We start from the raw sequence: 20,928 nt of genomic DNA, 5'->3' as shown, positions 1-20,928 counted from the left end.
CCCTTAGTTTAAACAGATGCAACTGACGGGGGTTTCATTTACCCAGCTGAGTCCAAACTGTCTAAGTCTTACCTGCTCCTGTGATACACTGGTCCACTGTAGGTCTCTTGACTGGAATCTCGGGACCCTTGTGACTTTTCTGTTCATCTAACCTCCAGATTCCATCCCACCAAAACCTATCCTTTCCTGTCACTTAACTGGTAGCCTCTTCGACACTAGCAGTTTTACTTGTCTTGGGTAAGGTGTGTTGGTTAGTTCTCATTTGAGCATGATTAAACCTTGCCAAGCCTTTTGTTTGAACCTTTGCAGAGAAAACAAAACCTAGAGAAAAAACTTTTATGAACAATTAATACCACTACACAAGTTTGCTTACAGCAAGCTATACCTCCTTTACCTTAAACAGGAGTTCGCTGGTATTTTTTGCACTGTAGAATAGTTTTATTGTTCCTATCTCATATCCATTTCTTTTGTTTGCCTGCTCTCTGAGGAGATCTGCTGCGTGCCGTAGGATGGAAAGCAGAGGGTTAATTCCGACTCCTCCTGCAATCAACACAAGGTTTCTAGACGCATCCGCAGGCTGAGGGTCAAAGAAGAACTCTCCACCCACTCTCACAGCCACTTCAGAGTCAAGTGTACACTAAGGCAGGAAAGAAAAGACCTTTTAGTCTTTTGTAGCACAGGTCTTAAACCAAATGTTCTACTTTAATAAAACTGGGTCTATCTCCTGTATTATCAGTATTTAGGACTATTTTTATAGCTTGCTCCCAATTTTCCCGATGCCCTGTGAATTGATTCCACTTGCTCATTTTATAGGCCATAGGCTAATCCACCTTCGTAATCCATAATGAACAGCCTTTCCAATACTGGGAAAAGGAGATGTGCTTCAGTGATTTCACCATTTGTTAACTTCTTAGGTGATGAACTGGACTGAGGAAAGAGGCAATGGACTCAAAGGCAGGGGACAGCTCTGAAGTATGGGTCTCCTTTATCTGAGTTGTGTTCCTGTGTTCTAACCAAAGCTGAGAGAAACAGGATGTGGCAAATGTCACTAGACTGCCTGCCCTGGGTTCATCAAGGCTGAAAAGTGTAAGTACTGGTGCTCCATCTTGATCTTCAGTAAGGCACAGCCAGACCAGCTCTACAGGCTCAGACCAACCCTGTAGTACTGTTCAGTGCTGTTCCTGTCTCCCTAGAAAAACAAGAACAGGCAGCCAGAGGCTTCATACTAGGGAGTATCACATAGACCTATCTAGATAAAGCACCTATTTGGTGAGGTCACTTATGCCCGTAATACCATCAGAGTTGAATGTACTGTTTTTCTCAGTGGGGGTGCTACTGCTTCTGATGAAGGTGTTTGGGAAACTTGTGATTACATTTTTTATTGTCACAATGATTTGGGGAATCCAACTGGCATTTAAAGGGCAGGGCCAGAGATGCTAGAGATCCTACAAAATTCATGGTTTCCCAGAGCTGGCTCCTACTAAGCTGGTGGTCAAATCTACAGGAATTTTGTAAGAAAGTTCCTACTGGTAGTTTGAAATCAGCCGTTGTAGGAGTACTTACAGCACAGAAATCAGCAAATGATACAACTCAGATAAATTCAGATAGCTGGTTTGCCAGCACACCATTATCTACAATGCACAAGACTGTCCCGCACAGTGATTTGTGAATGGCCCAAAAGACGTTCTTGTAGATGAAAACTGGTTTATAATGATCTGAGACTAGACCCTAGCTCATTTTACAAATAAACTCAGTAGCCACAATGTAGATTACACTTTGTTGTGTTCAGAACTTGACCAAGCATGTTCACTGTTCTGGAAAACCACATTCCGGTTAGTGACATGTGTCGCCCACACAACACATCTTTATCATCTGCATCTGTAGACAGTGTATTCATGGTGATTCTATGTTTAGGAATAGTCATCTGATTACTTCATTCTATCTTCCAGTTAGATCTGCCTAACCATTTATATTTTAAAATACATATTCTTTGATTATGGATCACTTTCTTTTATTTCTCCTTTGTATTACAGTTAGAATTATGTTATTCAAAAAAAAATCTATGGGTACATTACATTAACTATGACTTTCATTTCAGGACAGTTCTAGAAAGGGGCATTGGATCTGACCGAGTTGGTAATCCCTTGTTTGGGAAAAAACCACTGATCTAGGAGTCAAATGAATTTTAATCATGGCCCCTGTGAAATCCAGCAAGTCCCTTAAATTCTGAGCCTCATCTGCCACCCCTGGAAAATGGGTACCAGCACCTGCACTGCCCACCTCACAGGGCTGGTGTGAACATGAACTGACTCACAGTGGGTGGAACTCCAGAGTATCTGGCTCTACATAAGAAGGAATTTTGGTCATTGCAGCTGTCACAAAAGAAAAAGTGCTGGCAATACCAGCTTCCTTCTTCCCTGTCACTAAAAAACAGATTCTAGGAATAAAGAAAGTTGTATTAAGAGCATAGGTTTCTCCCATTACACATTCCTGGCATAAATCAACTAAATGAATGCCCTCCTAAGAAGTAATAACACATCGCATGTTTTTTGAGAACCAAACCCTTAGCATTCACACCTTGGCACCTTGCATGTCAGGTGAGCAGTAGGTACTTCTGGACATGAATTTAATTTGGTCTCTGCAAGTTAAAGATGAGTTAAATTTAGAGAATATCTAAGAAAAATGAAAATTATTTGAATTCACAAAAACATGTCTTTTTTGGTAAAGAACTGTTAAATGAATGGATACTCTTTCAGGGGAAAAAATGTCTGAACCTAACTATTTTAAATATGTGGGAGATTTTTACATGAATGGTGATAAGTGGGTTTTCATTTTTGACAAAAGAAATTAGCAGCAAGGGAGCATTCAGTTAGGAATAACTAAAATCTAGGAACTGCTACAGTGGCTACCAAAGTGCTTTAAAATATTCCTTCCTTTCGAGTCTCAAAAACAGAATTTAAGATACAAAAGGCTCTGCCTAATGATGACAATGAATTTCATCTCCTGTATCCTCCTTCCCTCCCTCTCTTGCTTGCCTGTGCAGTTCTCTCTTTATCTATAAGAATCAGAGTGAAAGAGACTGAAATAATTTTCTCCAATGGCCATCTTTGGCATGCTTAGTAATGACAACAAAGAAAGCCTCTAGGTTATTGTTTTTAGAAACCAGAGTATTTTCAACTCTAGAGTTGGCAAGAAAATGTGCCCCAGGGAAAGATAATACTCAAGAAGCCTGTCTTATCCTTGACGACAAAATAATCTTCGGTAGGTCTGTCTTCTGATTTGGTAGCATCCGGGAAGAATTAAAAGCCATCTTTGTCTTTTTGTTGATCAATAAAAACTGCGAGGGTAACATGAACACAAGACTCAAAGTACTGTACACTGTAATATGTAAGTGAATAAAAGGACATTACCTTCAATTACACAGCAATGTATCTAACTTTGGTATAGATTTTCTACTTGTGAAATAAACAACCTTTCTACAGCAACTGGAGCTGAGCACACAATAGCTGTCTAGAACCCTTTACCCTGCCAAGAGCTTGAGCCAAAGCAGATAAAATAAAGGAAGACGTTTATGGCACTTTATTCCATGTCTCAACGGTGCAGCCTGCTGCCACCCAGACACTCACGTGCCTCCACTGTCCACTCAAATGGCTTAATAAGACAAATCCTCAGGAGGAAAATAGCCACCTGAAAATGGTTCCAAGAAAAATCTGACTTCATAAAGGCTGTTTGCAACTCCCACTGGGCAGAGTAGAGCAGGCACTACAATTAGGATGTGCATTCAGGCAATAACACTTTGAGATTTTCTACAGCCTGCAAGAATAAGTTCCTTCACTGAAATGCCAATGAGGCATGAAACCAAGCAGGAAGCTGTGGACCGGGACCAGGTCAGGTCACGTGAGAAGCTAAGGATAACAGGGAGGATGGGGGAGATGTTCATGGCAGTAGGAACTGGGATGGCTACCCTTATTTCAACTCTGAGCAAGGGGCATGCGGACACTTCATTGCTCTCACCCCAGCAGCATATTTTAGCACCTCTAGGAGCAATCTAGAGCCAGTAATGAGTAGAAAATCCACAGAGACTCCAAAAAGCAATGAGGCAGCTGAGGCCACACTGACGGAGAGACTCAGAAGGTTGCAGGGTAAAAATGTGACAGGATACATTTACAATGGAAATGCCTACACAGGCATCTGAGGGTTATCCTGGACAGACACAACTTGATGTGTAAACCACAAGAATATATTGTGTTGCTCCTGCACATTTTTAAAAACTTATTTTAAAAATTTCCTTAATAGAAATCTTTTTCTTTTGGTATACGGTTCTATGAATTTTAACACACATATAGATCTGGGTAACAAGCATCAAAATCAAAACATATATTAGTTCCATCACCCCCTGAAAATATTCCCCTGTGCTATCGATCCCACCTTTACAGTCATCTCAACCCCAGTCAACCACTGATTTGTTTCCCATCATTGTATCTTTGTCTTCCAGAATGTGACAAAAATGGGATTTTACAGTATGTAACCTTTTGGAACTGCCTCCTTGCACTCAACCGAATGCCTCTGAGATTCACCCACATTGCTGCATGCATCAATAATTCATCTCTTTAATAGTCCCTTGTATGAATATATCACAAGTTATCCATTCACCTGCTGAGGGACATTTGGGTTGTTTCTAAAAGTTTTTAATAATTATGAATAGAACTGCTATAAATATTCATGTTATGCTTTTATATAAACATAGCCTTCATTTCTCTGAGACACTCAGAAGTGGTATTGCTGGGTCACATGTTAAGTGTATGTTTAACTTTATACAAAATTGCTAAAATGATTTCCAGATTGGCTGTACTATTTTGCATTCCTACTAGCAATATAAGCAATATACGAGAGGAGTTCCAGTTGCTCCACATCCTTGCCAACGCTTGGTATTGTCAATATTTTTAATTTTAGACATTAGACTAGATCTGTGGTGGCATCCCACCACATATGGTTTTAATTTACATTTCCCTCAGGGTTAACGATGTTTGAACACCTTTCATTGCTTATTTGCCATCCTCATATCCTTTTTTACTGAAGTGTCTGTTCAATTCTTTGTCCATTTAAAAAAATCATGTTGCTTGTTTTCTTTTTGTTGACTTTTGAGATTTCTTTATATATTCTAGATTCAAGCCCTTTGTTAGATATCTGATTTGTAAATATTTTCTCCCAGTCTGTAGCTTGTTTTTAAATTGTGTTAAATGCCTTTTGTAGAAAAAGTTTTAATTTTGACCATGTCCTATCATCAACCTTTTTTTTTGATGGATCTTGCTTTTGGTATTATGTTTAAGAATTTTACCTACTCTCAAGTTCCAAATATCTCCTGTTTTCTTCTAGAACTTTTGTAGTACCATGTTTTACATTTAGATCTACAACCCATTTTGAGTTAATTCTGAATATAAAGTATGAGGTTTAGGTTTAGGTTGAAGGTTTTTGGTTTTTCATTTTTTTGTTTTTTGCATCTAGATGCAAAATTGTTCCAGAACTATTTGTTGAAAAGTTTATCCTTTTGCCATTTAATTTTTCCATTGAATTTAGCACCTTTGTCAAAAATAAAGTGACCATATATGTCAGTCTATTTCTGAACTCTTCATTCTGTTACATTATTTGATGTGTCTCTCTCCTTTCACCAATACCATACTGTTTTGAATGCTGTAGCTTTATCTTAGTCTTAAATTTGATTAATGTGATTCTTCTCACTTTATTCTTCTTTTTCAAAATTGTTTTAGCTATCCTAGGTCCTTTTTTGTTCCATATAAATTTTAAAATCACTTTGTCCATATCTATAAAAAATCCTGTTGAGGTTTTGATTATTGTTATGTTAAATCTATAAATCAATTTAAGGAGAACTGACTTCTTTACTATGTTGAGTTTTCGAATCTATGAACACAGTACATCTCTCTATTTACTCATGTCTTCTTTGATTTCTTTCATGGGATTGAAATGAACTGTGCTTTTTTTTGGACTATTTGCAAGAGGGTCCTACATTGGGGGATGGGCCAGACAGTATCCTAAGCTAGCTGGTTTTCACAACATAAAAGCTCTCTTCAGCTACTACAGGACAATTTAGTTCCTACAAACATGGTTTGCCTGTGTGATTCTTTGCAGCCTTCTCTCCTAACTGAACCTTGCTGCGTTCGGGCCTTCTACAGCCACAAAACTCAACGGTGTTTCCATACCCTCTTTTGCAAGCAAGAGCTGTTAAGTCTCACCCCACTCCCTCGTGTATTTTTGTTGGTGCTCTATATAATTTGCTACTCTTGGCCTCTCTCCTCTACTTATTTCCATGTGGCTCCTACAGAAACCCAAAAATTCTCTGCAACCTTTAAAAATATACTACAGTGTGTTTCCAAGTTTTGCTGAAAATAGAGGTTTTGTTTTCTTTTTCCTTTGTTGATTTTCAATGATTTCCAGGAAACAGGAAAATGCTGTTTTTGAAGCCATATTTGTACTGGTATGTGTTTTTGGTAAAGAAGGTAAGAAAATGCCTGGGATGGGATGGAGGTTGTTGGTAAATATAGAAGACACTCTTGTAATGAAGAGGATGTGAAAGGAAAAGGATAGAAAAAGCAGTAAGTGAAAAGGATAGAAGGGTCAAAAACTAAGACAATGAGTAACTGATCTGTTCTGAGCTCATTCTTTGTTATCAGAGTTCTAGTAGGTAATGACAGGCAGCTTCTGTAGGATTGTGTTGAGCCCTGTGGTGAAATAAGAGTTATTAACAGCAGTCAAATTGGATTCTCTCTCAGAATCCCAAGTGAAGAGCTTTCCAGACACTGAAATGGAGAGGCAATGGCACCGTGGATTTAGCTGTGCTCACCTCTGGGAAGAAGCAGTACTATGTAATCAGATAGTTTCCCCTCCAAAGTGACAGAATAATAATTTAATTCCCTTTATTTAGGATGGTTAGGACAAAATAATCTGATTTATAGATTTACCATTTACATGACACAGAGAGCCAACTTTTTAGAACTTGTCTAAAATATAAAATATTTTAATTCTAAAGCAGTATTCAACTGAATACCGTTTGGTGACCCAGAAAATACTTCCAGATTCCCAAAGTCTCTGACTCATACTTAATGCATCAAAGTTTCTTTTACCTGTCTTAGAAGCTCTTTGTGGGCATGTACCTTTTACTCAAGCCCAGGTTTCTTAGGTGAATCAAATGAGCTTAACAAAAATTTTGTGGGTGGCAGAGATTCCCAGATCACCACGTTTAAACAGGCAGTTTGCTTACCGTATTGTGAACCCAGAGGGCAGGAGGGTGGTTCGTATATTTCACTGCCAATTCTATCACTCTCTCTTGTTCTAGCAGTCTGGGACTGGAGCATATTGAAAACCCACCAACCACAGAGACTCCTGGAATAAAGAAATCAACCCTAAAAAGAAAGCCAAAGAAATGATTATTGTTGAAGCAATTTTAAAAATTGGTAAATTAAACAAAATTGACAAACCTTTGCAAGACTATGAAAAAAATTACTAAAATCAAGAATAAAAGAGGAGATATCATCACAAAGCTTACAGAAATAAAAAGAATTATAATGGAATTCCATGAACAACTATATGCCAAAAAATTAGCTAACTTACATGAAATGCACACATTCCTAAAATGACATAAACTACCAAATCTGACTCAAGAAGAAAGAAAATCTGAGCAGACCCATAACAAGTTAAAGGATTGAGTTAATAATTTTAAAACTTCCCACAAAGAAAAGCTCAGGCCCATGCCAGGTGCAGTGGCTCACGCCTGTAATCCCAGCACTTTGGGAGGCGAAGGCAGGTGGATCCCCTGAGGTCAGGAGTTCGAGACCAACCTGACCAACATGGTGAAACCCCATCTCCACTAAAAAAAAAAAAAAAATACAAAATATTAGCCAGGCATAGGGGCACATGCCTGTAATCCCAGCTACTTGGGAAGCTGAGTCAGGAGAATCACTTGAACCTGGGAGGCGGAAGTTGCAGTGAGCCAAGATTGCGCCATTGCACTCCAGCCTGGGCAACAAGAGCAAGGAAAAAAAAAAAAAAAAGGCTCAGGTCCAGATGGCATCCTGTTAAGTTCTATCAGACATTTAAAAATTAATACGAATCCTTCAAAATCTATTCCAAAAACAGAAGAGAACACTTCCTGACTCATTTTATGAGGCCAGTATTACCCTCATACCAAAGCCAGACAAAGACATTGAAAGAAAACTACAGACCAGTATCCCTTCTGAATTCAGGTACAAAAATTCCAGGAATACAAGGTTGGTTTAACATCTGAAAATAAATAAATGTAATACACCACTCAGTAGAATAAATGACAAAACCCACATGATCATCTCAATAGTCAAGAAAAGACATTTGACAAAATCCAACACTTTTTCATAACAAAAATACTCAACAAATTAGGAAGAATTGGGAACTTTCTCAACCTGATAAAGGGCACCTACAAAAGACCCATAGCTAACATCCTACTTAATGGTGAAATGCTGAAAGTTTCCCCCCTAAGAGAGACAAGATTAGGATGTCTACTTTCACCACCCCAACCCAACATTGTACTAGAGGTTCTAGCCAAAGTGAGTAAACAAGAAAATGAAATAAAACATATTCAGAACAACTAACATCCTACTTAATGGTGAAAGGCTGAATGTTTCCCCCCTAAGAGAAACAAGATAAGGATGTCTACTTTTACCACTCCAACTCAACATTGTACTAGAGGTTCTAGCCAAAGTAAGTTAACAAGAAAATGAAATAAAAGGCATTCAGATTGCAGAGGTGGAAGCTGTAGATGGTATGCTGTCATATATAGAAAATACTAATGTATTCACTAAAAAGATATTAGAACTAATAAATTCAAATAAGTTTGCAGGATACAAGATCAACAGACAAAAATCAACTGTATCTCTATACACTAGCAATGAACAATCCAAATGTGAAATTTAGAAAACCAATTACACTTATAATAGCATAAAAAAGAATAAAATAATTGGGAATAAATTTAACAAAATAAGTGTAAGACTTACACAGTAAAAACTACAAAACACGATTGGAAAAAAATTAAAGATCTAAGTAAATGGAAGCATATCCCATGTTCATGGCATGGAAGACTTAAATATTGCTAAGATGGCAATACTCCTCAAATTGATCCACAGATTCAATGCAATACTTACTAAAACCCCAGGTGTTTTCATTGTAGAAATTGACAAGTTGATCATAAAATTCATATGGAAATTTGAGGAACCCATAATCATCAAAACAATGTTGAAAAAGAAGGTTACATTTGTAGGACTCACATGTCCTGAATTTCAAAAGTTACTACAAAGCTACAGTAATGAAAATGCTGTTGTACTGACATAAGGACAGACATGTAGATCAATGGAAAAGAACGGAATGTCAAGAAATAAAGCCTTAAATTCATGGTGAATTGATTTTAGACAAGGGTGCCAAGGCAATTTAATGGCAAAAGAACAGTCTACTCAACAGTGGCACTGGGAGAACTGAATAACCACATACAAAGAATGAATTTGGACCTCTATTTCACAATATATACAAAAATTAAGTCAAAACGGAGCAGAAACTTACATGTAAAAGCTAAAATTATAAACTCTTAGAAAAAAACACAGGAGTAAGACTTCATGGCAATGGCTTAAAGGGTTGGAAAAAAATAGAGAAAACAGATTTCATCAAAATTTAAAACTCTGTGCTACAAATGTTATCATCAAGAAAGTCAGGGCTGGGCACAGTGGCTCACGCCTATACAAATCCCAGCACTTTGGGAGGCCGAGGTTGGCGGATCACCTGAGGTCAGGAGTTTGAGACCAGCTTGGCCAACATGGTAAAACCCCGTATCTACCAAAAATAAAAAAATTAGCTGGGCATGGTGGCAGATGCATCTGTAGTCCCAGCTACTTGGGAGGCTGCAGTAGGAGAATCACTCAAACCCGGGAGGCAGCGGTAGCAGTGAACCGAGACCGTGCCACTGCACTCCAGCCTGGGCGACAGAGTGAGACTCCATCTCAAAAAAAAAAAAAAAAGTTAAGACAATCTACATAATGGGAAAAATATTTTTAAATAATATATCTATTAATATTAAGGTTCTTGTATTCATATTATATAAAGAACTCTTACAATTCAGTAATAAAGAGACAACCAAATAAACTGACAAAATACTTTTAATTAATATTTCTTCAATGAAGATATATAAATGGCTAATAAGCACATGAAGAGATGTTCAACATCAATAGTCATTAGGGCAATGTAAGTCAAAATCATAATGAGCTGCCACTTCACACCCACGTGGATGGCTATAATCAAAGAGACAAACAATAGTCTTAGGGTCTGGAGAAATTGGAACACCTATACATTGCTGGTGGGAATGTAAAATGGCACAGCCACTCTAGAAAACAATTTAGTAGTGCCTGAAAATGTTAGAGTTAGCATATGACCCAAAAATTCCATGCCTAGGTTTAGACCCAAGATAGGTGAAACTATATGTTCACTCAAAAACTTGTACATGAATGTTCGTGGCAGCATTATTCACAATAGCCCCAAAGTGGAAACAATGTAAATGTCCATCAGCTAATGAAGATATAAACAAAATGTGGCATATCCATACAATGGAATGAAGTACTGATACAGGCTACAACATAGATGAACCCTGAAATCATGTTAAGTGAAAGAAGCCAATCACAAAAAGACCACACACTGTATTGTATGATTCCACTGGTATAAAATGTCCCTAAGAGACAAATCCATAGAGAGAAAATAGATTAGTGGTCATCTAAGCCGGGCAGGAGGATAGGGAATGAATAATAATCATTACAGAATTTCTTTCTGGGATATAAATGTTCTAAATGTGATTGTGCTGATAGCTGCACAACTCTGTTAATATACTAAAACCTTTGAATTGTACACTTTAAATATTTGAATTTTATATGAATATATCTCAACATAACAGTCTTTTTAAGTTTTAAAAAGTATGAAAAAAGGGTCAAGAAAAGCAACAAAACTCTCCCACTAGCATTTGACAGACTTAATAGGCTGATATGGCCTCTGAGTTACACAAGTCTTAACGTTTCCTTCTTTTCTTCTAACCACATCCTGTAGTCTAGAACTCCTGGGTTTCAAGCTTTCAATAATTCTACGCCACAGAAACCCTTTTTTGGTGAGGATTCTAGGAAATGCAATAAACCTAGTCACATACCAAGAAAAATGTATTGGAACATAGAACCACAAAAAATTCTCATCCCCGTATCTGGGAAACATAAACATCCAATCTAGGTGTTTCACAGCCATCACAAGAGCAAAAAGTATCATCCTTCCCCAGTTGCTTACCTACATACAGGCCTAAAAGAAAAGCAAAAGATGTTCTCTAATCTGATCTATGACCTTAAAAAAATATTCTCCTGCAGCCTATGGCCTTACATTTCCAGTCATTTATTATAAGTCTTTAAAAACCAGTTCTGGATTGGAAGTGCTCCAGAAAAGGTCTTTAGCCAACTTTAACCTATTTTCACTTGACTCTTTTCCATGAGTACTTTTTCTTTTCATTTCTGACAAGATAAAAATTTAAAAGACTATCGTTAGCATTTGTTAACACAGTTGCTATATGCTATCACAGAGGAGGTATACAAAAATCTCCATTATTTCCATGTTTAAAAAATAAATACATTAATGAGCTACTTTTGCTGCTTCATCTCCTGAACTACAGTGCCCTCTGCTGCTCAATGCTGATGAAGACCATTCTCTCAGTTGAATGAAAGGGAACCCTCTTCTCTAGTAACTCTGGAAAGCTACCTTTGGAAAAAAAAGGACTCCATTAAAAAATACAGAAGAATTTAAGTTACATAAAAATTTCATCTGAATGGATTTAAGAAAATATGCATAATACATATTTCATAAAACATCTGTCCAAGAAAGAATTAAACCTTAAACACACACCTTTAAAAATGTCCTTTGCAGGATGAGCACTCTTGGAGCTATGAGTTAAAGCCCTTACTATATACCCAATGAGTGAGTGTATGCAGAAGGAGCCTAGGTGCGCGGTGAAGCAGTGGATGTCCACATCCAACCATGACACACCAGGCAGCCAGGTCCTGTCCACAAAGGGAGCCTCAGTGCCAAGCACACAGCAGCTATACTATGAGATCCCAGAACTCTTTAGTCCTTGCCTACAGTTCTCAGAGGCCCTCACTCATTCACTTAATGCAAACATCAAAGAGAGCACCTGCCTACCATATACAGGCACTGTGGTACTTGCTGGAGGTACAAAGATGCACATATGTCTTAGTTGCTGCCCTCAATGAACCCACTCTAAGAGGAGGAAAATTAACAAATACATACATTTAAATGGGCAATGATAAAATCTGCTTAGCGTAGCGAGGCAAGGCAGAGGAAGGAGGAGTCAATTCTACCAAGAGTACAGGAATTAAGAAAGACCACAGAAGAGATGCCCTTTAAACAGTCTTAAAAGACACACAATGCTTACCAGATAAGCAATGGGGGAGGACACAGTTTGAAAAAAGATGCCAAGGAATACAGTGCTATGTTATGTGCAGTCCTGTGAGAATCAGGGCTGCCACACATGCTCATGTAGGTTGTAAGGATATTATCTATCTACAGTGTGGCAGCCCTGCTCAAGGGTGGGGGTAAAGTCTTATTTCTCTAATCTTGCTCCTCCAGTGTTTCTTCTTGGTGTTCTCTTTCTCTCGGCAGGGCTCAAAGTTGCTTTCTAGCATCTAAACTTATGTTATCTTGTAGAAAGTCAGACACACTAGGACCAGGAATTCCCTCCACTCTGTGAAAATGCTTTGGCCTTACTTCCCCTCAGGAGGCAAGCTATACCCAGCCAAGTGTGGACTGAGTACTGACTGGGCCATCAGTGGTGACATGGTGGTGATGAGCTCCCACTCCTGCCTGGCCTGCCACTCTTCCAATCAACAGCTTCAGTGCAGGGAAACTGACCAAGGAGATAAGAATTGGAATCTGTCCCCTGGGCCTTATCAGCACATATGATCTAACTGAATGAAATACTTATTAGCAATAACAAAAGCTAAAATCAAACAAATAAAGTTAACATTAGGCATTATGCTAAACACTTTAAATATCCCAAAATGTAGGAATACTACTGCTCCCTCTTTGAAGATATGAGAACTGAAGCCCAGACAAATAAGGAAACTGACCACATCACAGAGCTAGCTGGTAGAAAGCAAGCATGTAGCTGAGCAGTCTCCAGGGCACTAGGCGACAATACACTGCTACCCACAGTAGCGTAACCAATGCCAGAGGCAGGCAGTGAGCACCACAGCCAAATGTGAATCTAGAAACTCAGGGCAGCTGCATACTGTGTGAGGACTAGTGGTGGCATGCTCCAGACCCAAGAGCGAGTGCCAATCTTTCCACCCCAAGGGAGGAGGAATTCTGGTCAAGGGCAGGCCTCACCAAGGAGCTAGCAAGTGGTAGGCCTACTAGTAAGATGAACCAAGAAGTTCAACCCTGCTCATGTGAGAAATATTTTGAGGTGGTTCTGCCTTTGGCCTTTCTCTCGGGATTGGATTGCTAGAGTTCTTGGAACTGGTTTATTGCTACAGGAACCAGCCCTCTCTGCAAGGCCCAGTAAGAACACAGTATAGTGCAAAGGAGCCCCTTGAGGCCTATATCTGATCTATGCTGAAGGTGTCTACATGGGGATCTGTGGCCAAAGCTCCAGCTAGTCACAGACAACATTATTTAGTTAGAGTTGTGCCTGGAACCTCATTCTCAGAGTTTGGTAGGTGTCAGAGGAAGTCACCGGTCAAAAATTCAGAGATGTGGAATCACGGCCCAATCTCTTACCCCAAAGATAAGCCCAACAGCAACCCTCTCCTTGATTTCTAGCAGCTCTCCAGTCTGATAATCCTAACTACACAAACTGCATGGCAGCCACATCCTCACTCCCTCTCCCTAATCCTTGCCCTCTTCTCCAAAGTGCCACATGGCAGTTACTACCAAGCTGGATGGTCTGAGACAGCCTAGAGCACAAAGCCATTCAAGCAACAGCATGGAAGGGACAGACACCGCCAACCTCAGCAAAATGGCCATTCTGTAACCATAAGGTCATATATCAAAAGGAACTCACAACCTCTAGAACCATAAATCAATGGTAAGGGTAAAATCTGTTGAAAGAGGAGGGCCCAGGGGCCTGGAATGAATGCTGATCAACACCTAGGAGGGAAAGCGTCACCACTACCAGCCAGTGATCCTTACCCGCCAGGTCCGACCTCCGAATAAGTCTGACAGGCACATAAGAAAACCAGGCCTAAATTCAGTGAAATGGCCAAATCCATTCATTGGGATGGTATACATGACACCAACCCCAAATCATTTCATCTTGAGAATCACAGTAGGACTCTATTTCTACAAATATCACTAGGGAATGTGGACATTTTCTTATCAGGTAACTGAGGTTAGCGAGTGCATTACACTTGCAGGCACACCATGGTGGCAGCACAATAACCAATGCACAGGCTTTTACCTAACCAGGAGGCTGGGTCTGAGTCTTGGCAGGATTCAGAGTTGAAGGCACAGAGACAGTGCTTTGCACAGGACACAAACATTTCCATAGAAAGGAAATATGGAAAACAGATCATTACAATTAAAGTTTCCACTTTTCAATATAATGACCGCTAAACCACTTTTGAAGGGTAAATATGTTGCCCACCCCCTAAAACGGGCAAAATGCATTTAATGTGTATCATCGAACATGTGCAAAGATTGCAGTAAATTGCTTCACAAACCCAAATTATTGCAATCAGCATCTTGTTTTCTAGTTCTAAATTCAAAGGCAAACTATTCACACACAAGACTGCTAACTCTTGCTATTATCACACTTGCTATTATCACACATCCTCCTTCTAACAAAACCACATTTCCAGATGGACTGCCAAAATTAGTCAAGTGACTCCTAAGAAACACTATCAAGACTGACATGCCAGAAATTCATTTAGAAATGAATGCTTTATTTAAATAAAGGACACACACACCCAAACACACCTTTCCTAGGGAAATTCAAGTTGCTTTCTTTACAATTGAACTTGAATTGAAGCTCAGGGAGGCCCCATTCAGAGGAAATGTTACCCAGTCAGCATGCTGATCAGTCCCGAGTCAAATGGGACAGACTTATGATTTGTGTGGGGGTTCTGCGGAGCTGGGCCTGACTGGGGAATCCTGATAACAAATTAGGCAAAGTATTTAAATTCAACCCAAATAAGGTACACATGATAGACGAATTCAGTCAAGAGGGTAGTAAGCCCTGTGATGACGTCACTAGTTCCTCTTCTCTTCAGGATACCTACCTTGTTTACTCTGCATTGGACACAAAGACGACTACTTTTTAAAAACCTATGAATCTCCTGCAACACGTAACTCAAGGAGATTAGATTACTGAAGTGCATTCTGTTAGCAACCATTCCTGAAGAGTGTAATTATCAGAGCTGTCAGTTCCATGGGCCAGAACTAGCTTTGTTTGAATGTGGAAAACACAAGACAGCAATTTTCATATATGACTGAGGGAGCCACGGGCTCAAAACCCAAGTGGGCTCTGAGGCCAGGAAAGGAATCAGACTCTGTGCCAACAAAGGCTCACCCTGAGCAGATATGATTTAGAATTCCTCTTCCTCAAGGGAATGGCTAGCCTTTTCCAGAAGAAAAAATAATCCCTTCTATCTGATGGAACCTTCTTGAACATACATACTTGGAACACAGAAAAGTCACTTACCACTGGCCAGCTTTAAAGGAAAAGTCTTGATCAGCAACAAGCAAGCGGAGGCTCTTCACTGACGGTGACTCACTGGCAACTCCACACACCTTAGCTGCTGACACAATCTAAAACCAAAAGATGAACTGTGGCTGAGGTTAGTGCGTACACAGCACAAGGGACAAATGGTGGCATCCTGAGAACTAAGGTTTCTGAAATCTACGAAGATGTGGTTTTTGAAAATTGCCAAACAAAGCAAAACACCCTTTGCTTTAGTTCAGCCTACCACGTGAATACATTTTAAATAACTTTTTTTGAGAGTCGTGCTATCATACTAATTTAATTTTATCCTACATTCAAAAATCATCTATTCAAGGGATCATTTAACCAGCATTTATTTGATGAGTATCCACAATGTGCTGTGCACTGGGCTAGGCACTCTGGGAAGAGCTCAGGGAATTGGAACTCTGTAAACAAGCCGGGGTCTTAACAAGGAGCTGCCATTAAATTATCCATCAGTACTGGGCAAAGTGAGGCCTACTCTTGCTTCTGGGGGTGTAAGGAGTCCACAAAGAGCTAATTTCAGAAATCAAAAGCAGGCACTTAGAAACTTTAACAATTTCACAGAACAATCTTGTGCCTGTTGAGTCTAGTAACAGAAAACAAAATGGGTTTGCATTCTTCATGTCTTTGTTTTTAATTAATTTTCAAATTCATTTTTTATCATACGATATTTTATAAAATGAAAACAGTTCACAACCTTAACAACAAAAAGAGCCCTTCCCTACTGATAATTTGAGAAGCACTATTTTTACACGATGTATCTGATTTCTGAAAGCCTTGAACAGGTTTGACTTGGGAGCTATGCAGGTATGTGCCATTCATGGCTCAACACCCCTCAAATTCAAAAGGTCTCTATTTCCTTTATTCTTTCATCTGCTTTGTGTTTCCTTGTCCTGTAAGCCTGGGACATCTTCACAAGCAAAGAAAAAAGACAACATGACTCTTTCCTCAACCTGCTATGTCTGTTCATCTCTACTTGTGGCAGAAAATCAGCAACTAACCAAAATATATCCCTCTCCTTGGAAAGTGTGACCTTCACAGCTCCACCAAAGGGTGCTTTGGAAATCTGTCAAGGTCAATGAACGTCCCATCCTAATGCTAGCTCATGCAGGCCCTCTACTCCAATAGGACCACTAAATCTCATCAAACTATTAGTGGAGACCATTTCAAAAATCCACTGGACAATTCTCATGATGGATGGTGGTCTCTCTCACCACCTCAAAGTATCTTCTAGTATTATCTACCTTTCTCTCCCTCCTGCAAAATCCCTAACCTTTCTTTCTCCGTATTTTGTCAACCCTCTCTTCCTCCTCTCCTAAAAATCAAGTGGGGTAATTTTCCATTACTGACCCTCTACCTGCACTCTTGGTCCTAGTCCTGCCTACTGTCTCGGAAACACTGCTCCATCAGCAACCACCAGCTCTTTCCTTCATGTTCAATTTTCCTCCCTTTAGTACATTCCTGTTTCATCAAAGATTACATCTAATGCCATTTGCAATTCAAAGCAATTCAGCAACAAAATAAAGTAAGCAGCAGAATATGGCTGTTAACAGCATGGGCTCTGCAACTGGACTGCCTGGTATTTAGTCCTGGCTCTACCGCTTACCAGCTGTGTGACTCTGGGCAAGTTACCTAGCCCCCTCAGCTACAAAATGAGAATAATACCACCTATACCTCATAGGGTTGCTGGGAGGATTAAATGAGATAATACTGACAAAAGTACTTGCAACACTGCTGGCCCACAGAACTCATTAATGTTGGTTATAATGCACAGTCATGTGCTGTGCAACAACATTTTGGTCAACAACAAAGCACATATAGAAAGTGATCCCATAATACCAGATTTTTACTATTTTTCTATGTTTAGACACACAAATATCATTGTGTTACAAATGCCTGAAATATTCAGTACAGTAACATGCATACAGGTTTGTCCTCTAGGAACAATAGGCTATACCATTTAGCCTAAGTGTGTAGTAGGCTATCCCCTCCAGGTTTGTGTAAGTACACTCTATGTCTGCACAATGACAATCAGCTAATGACACATTTATCAAAACATCCCCGTCAGCAGGCAACACATGACTGTATTTCATTGTCTTAATTAAAATTAATTATGTTTATATTATATATTACATTTTATTCATTTTAACTATATATGCCACCATACCAATGCTTTTGCACCAGGGCCTTAAAGATTGAGCACTGAACATCTCAGAGAGACTGCTCACATGAACAACAAGAAACTGCAGTGTGGTGGCATGTTTTTACCAGTGCAAACGTAAAAGCCATACTGTCTTGAATATATTTTAGAAATCTTGCCTTTCGTCTCTTCCTCTACTGAGATAATCAGCTCTTCTTTAGCCCACAGAATCTTCCCTTTTTCCTTGATGCTCACCTTAACCACAGGTAACCTAGCTTCGGTGCTCTTGCAACTTCTCCTTTGACAGTTGGTTGGGGTCTTTCTGAACAACCAAACTCAATGTCCAGTCTCAGTTCTCACCCTCCCTGACCTCTCTGAATTTGGTATTTTCCACACTGACGCATTCTCCTTGCCTGGAACAGCCATATTGAACTTTTCAGGTCCCCTCCTGTTATCACTGACCTGGTCTTTCTCCTTTACCATTCTTTCTCTCACTTTTTCCATAGGAGCTTTCCCTAAACTGCCTTGCTCCTACTCCCTCTGCCACTCCAGGTTGAGGCCCTCAAGGACTCACAGACTACTACTCTCCTCCTACCTTCTGCTGACAACTCATTACTTTTCTGCCAATCACAAGCTGACATCAACACTCCCCATAAGTAACAACAGCCAATGCCTGAGGAGCATTTATCTCAGGTATATACCAGATGCTAGGTTAAACATTTTATGTGTATTCATTCATTCAGTTGATATGAATAATCATATTATATCCCAAGAGACAGTGTTGTTATCCTACATCTTGCAGATGAGGAAACTGAAAGATTCAGTAACTTACTCAAGATCACCTAGCTAGGAACTGCGGATTCAAATCCAGGTTAGCTTGACCCTCCCTAAATCATCTGATGGTTCTGCTCCAAAGGTAAACTCACTTATGCCATACAACGAAATCCACCAAAGTCATTCCTTCCACGAACACTTACTGAGCACGGTCCCTGAAACTGGGAACAGCGTATGCAGAGATGGAGAAGACTGCACCTACCCTCACAGAGCCTTGCAAAATCAGCTTCTTTCCATTACCAGGTATTCAATTACGGATGCATCTTGGACTCAACACAGTCAATTACATTTTCAGTTGATATACAAACACACATAAACTTTGACTCTTTTTGGTATACTGTCCCTAACACAGCCAAATTCCATAAATTTGGCTCATGTTTTTTCTTTCCCTTGCCTACCTGCCATCACCCTAAGCTGAGAATTTCTTTATTCTCACTTGAACTACTACCTTGGTCTCCTTCTTGTGTTTCTCAAAGCAGCCAACAGGCAAATATTCCTAATGTTCCAACCTCACTGAGTTACTCTCCAGCTTAAAAACCTTAAATGGCTCTCTACCACTCAATCACTGAAAAAAAAAAAAAAAAAAAGCTAAAAGTCCTGTTTAACTCAAACAAACTTGGAACTCCTCCTAGATCACTGTGCTTGTGGTTTTTCGGCCAAACTGGACAACCTGCTGGTCCTCAAAGGTACCTAACACCTGCCCTTCCCCAAAACCCTACCTAGGTCATTCAGCATGTGCCAAGCTCTCTCAGCTCTACCAAACTTCTGCTCACCCTTCTAGGCCCTGCTCAAGTAACACCCCCTGCCTGAGGTCCTCCCTCTTCTCTTCATACTCTCAACTCTACCAATATAATGTTTTTGCCTTTCTGACCATATTCAGCACATATTAGTCAACTCCCTAGGGCCCAACACATAGCAAGGCTCAGTAAGTATTTGCAGAATGAATAAAAACTTGAACTTTAAGTCACTTAAAATAGTTTTCCAGAACAAAGATTGGTAGAAATGCAGGAGCACTTTTTTTTTTTTTTTTTTTTAAGCTGGGTGGATAGGGGAAGAGAACACTACAGAAAATCCAGATTCATGTTTAAAAGTATGGGAGAGTTCAGGGAGAGCAGAGATTTATTTAGTAGAACTGGTATTTTCCTTTGTTTGCCACACATTCTTTTTTAAGTATCTTATTACAAAGACAAGTAATGAGAATCATCAGAGGTCTCTATTACTTCGTTATTCTACCCTTTTCTTACATTTACAAAAGTATTTTGGGAGGGTAAGGCAGGCGGATAGCTTGAGCCCAGGAGTTTGAGACCAGCCTGGGCAACATGGCAAAACCCTACATCGCTACAAAAAAAAATTACAAAAATTAGCTGGGCATGGTGGCACACCTGTAGTCCCAGCTACTGGGAAGGCTGAGGTGGGAGAGCCTGGAGGTCAAGACTGCAGTGAGCCAAGTGAGACCTTGTCTCAAAAAGAAAGAAAGAAAGAAAGAAATGTTATTTTATAAACATTCTTTTTTCTCTTTTGATATAATAATCTGTTAAAATACAGCCTAGAGGTAGATTATTTCATTTCTGACAGCTTAACTGGCATGTGTTAAATTCCTTAACAAAACTAGATAGGGAGCAGAATTTCAGCTGAGATACCCGAGAATGCGTCACGATCAAGTGCTAGGCTATGTGAAATGGAAGCATTAGTCATTTTCCAATGTCCAAATGTAAAATTCAATGAGGAAGGAAACAAGCTATACTTTCTATTAAGCCATATTTTCATTTGGATGGTGTCTATGACCAATTATTGGTATGACAGGCTAAGTATCCCTTACCTGAAATGCTTGGACCAGAAGTGTTTAGGATTTCAATTTTTTTTCAATTTTGGAATATTTGCATTATACTTATAGGTTGAACATCTCTCATGTAAAAAGCTGAAATCCAAAATGCTCCAATGAGCATTTCCTTTGAGTGTCATGTCAGTACTCAAAACGTTTGGGATTTTGGAGCATTTCAGATTTCAGATTTTTGCATTAGAGATACTCAACCTGAAATACAAACAGTAATGTACTTACTGCTATTTATCCTAACAATCTGGACAAAATTGTTATATCTATATCTGGAACACAAAATACCCTGCACAATTCATTATTTTT

At 39.4% G+C, this 20,928-nt stretch overlaps 1 protein-coding gene across 6 annotated transcripts in view; it reads right to left on the bottom strand.

The window, feature by feature from the left end:
• Window positions 1-20,928, bottom strand: part of OXNAD1 (oxidoreductase NAD binding domain containing 1) — a 55,935-nt gene that overhangs the window by 18,931 nt on the left and 16,076 nt on the right. For all 6 annotated transcript variants that reach the window (XR_009211591.1, XR_009211592.1, XR_009211593.1 and 3 more), the window contains 3 exons: window positions 15,773-15,879; window positions 7,277-7,418; window positions 395-637 (listed from right to left, as the gene is read on the bottom strand). Coding sequence is in view for 3 of the 6 variants with exons in the window: in XM_058433471.1 (XP_058289454.1) it covers window positions 395-637; window positions 7,277-7,418; window positions 15,773-15,879 (492 nt within the window). In the remaining 3 variants the exon portion in view is untranslated. The remainder of the gene's footprint in view (window positions 1-394; window positions 638-7,276; window positions 7,419-15,772; window positions 15,880-20,928) is intronic.

Source organism: Hylobates moloch, unplaced genomic scaffold, assembly GCF_009828535.3.
Source record: "Hylobates moloch isolate HMO894 unplaced genomic scaffold, HMol_V3 SCAFFOLD_22, whole genome shotgun sequence".
Lineage (NCBI taxonomy): Eukaryota > Metazoa > Chordata > Mammalia > Primates > Hylobatidae > Hylobates > Hylobates moloch.
Note: the sequence above shows the minus strand (reverse complement) of the source record. Positions and strands in the feature narration are given on the sequence as shown.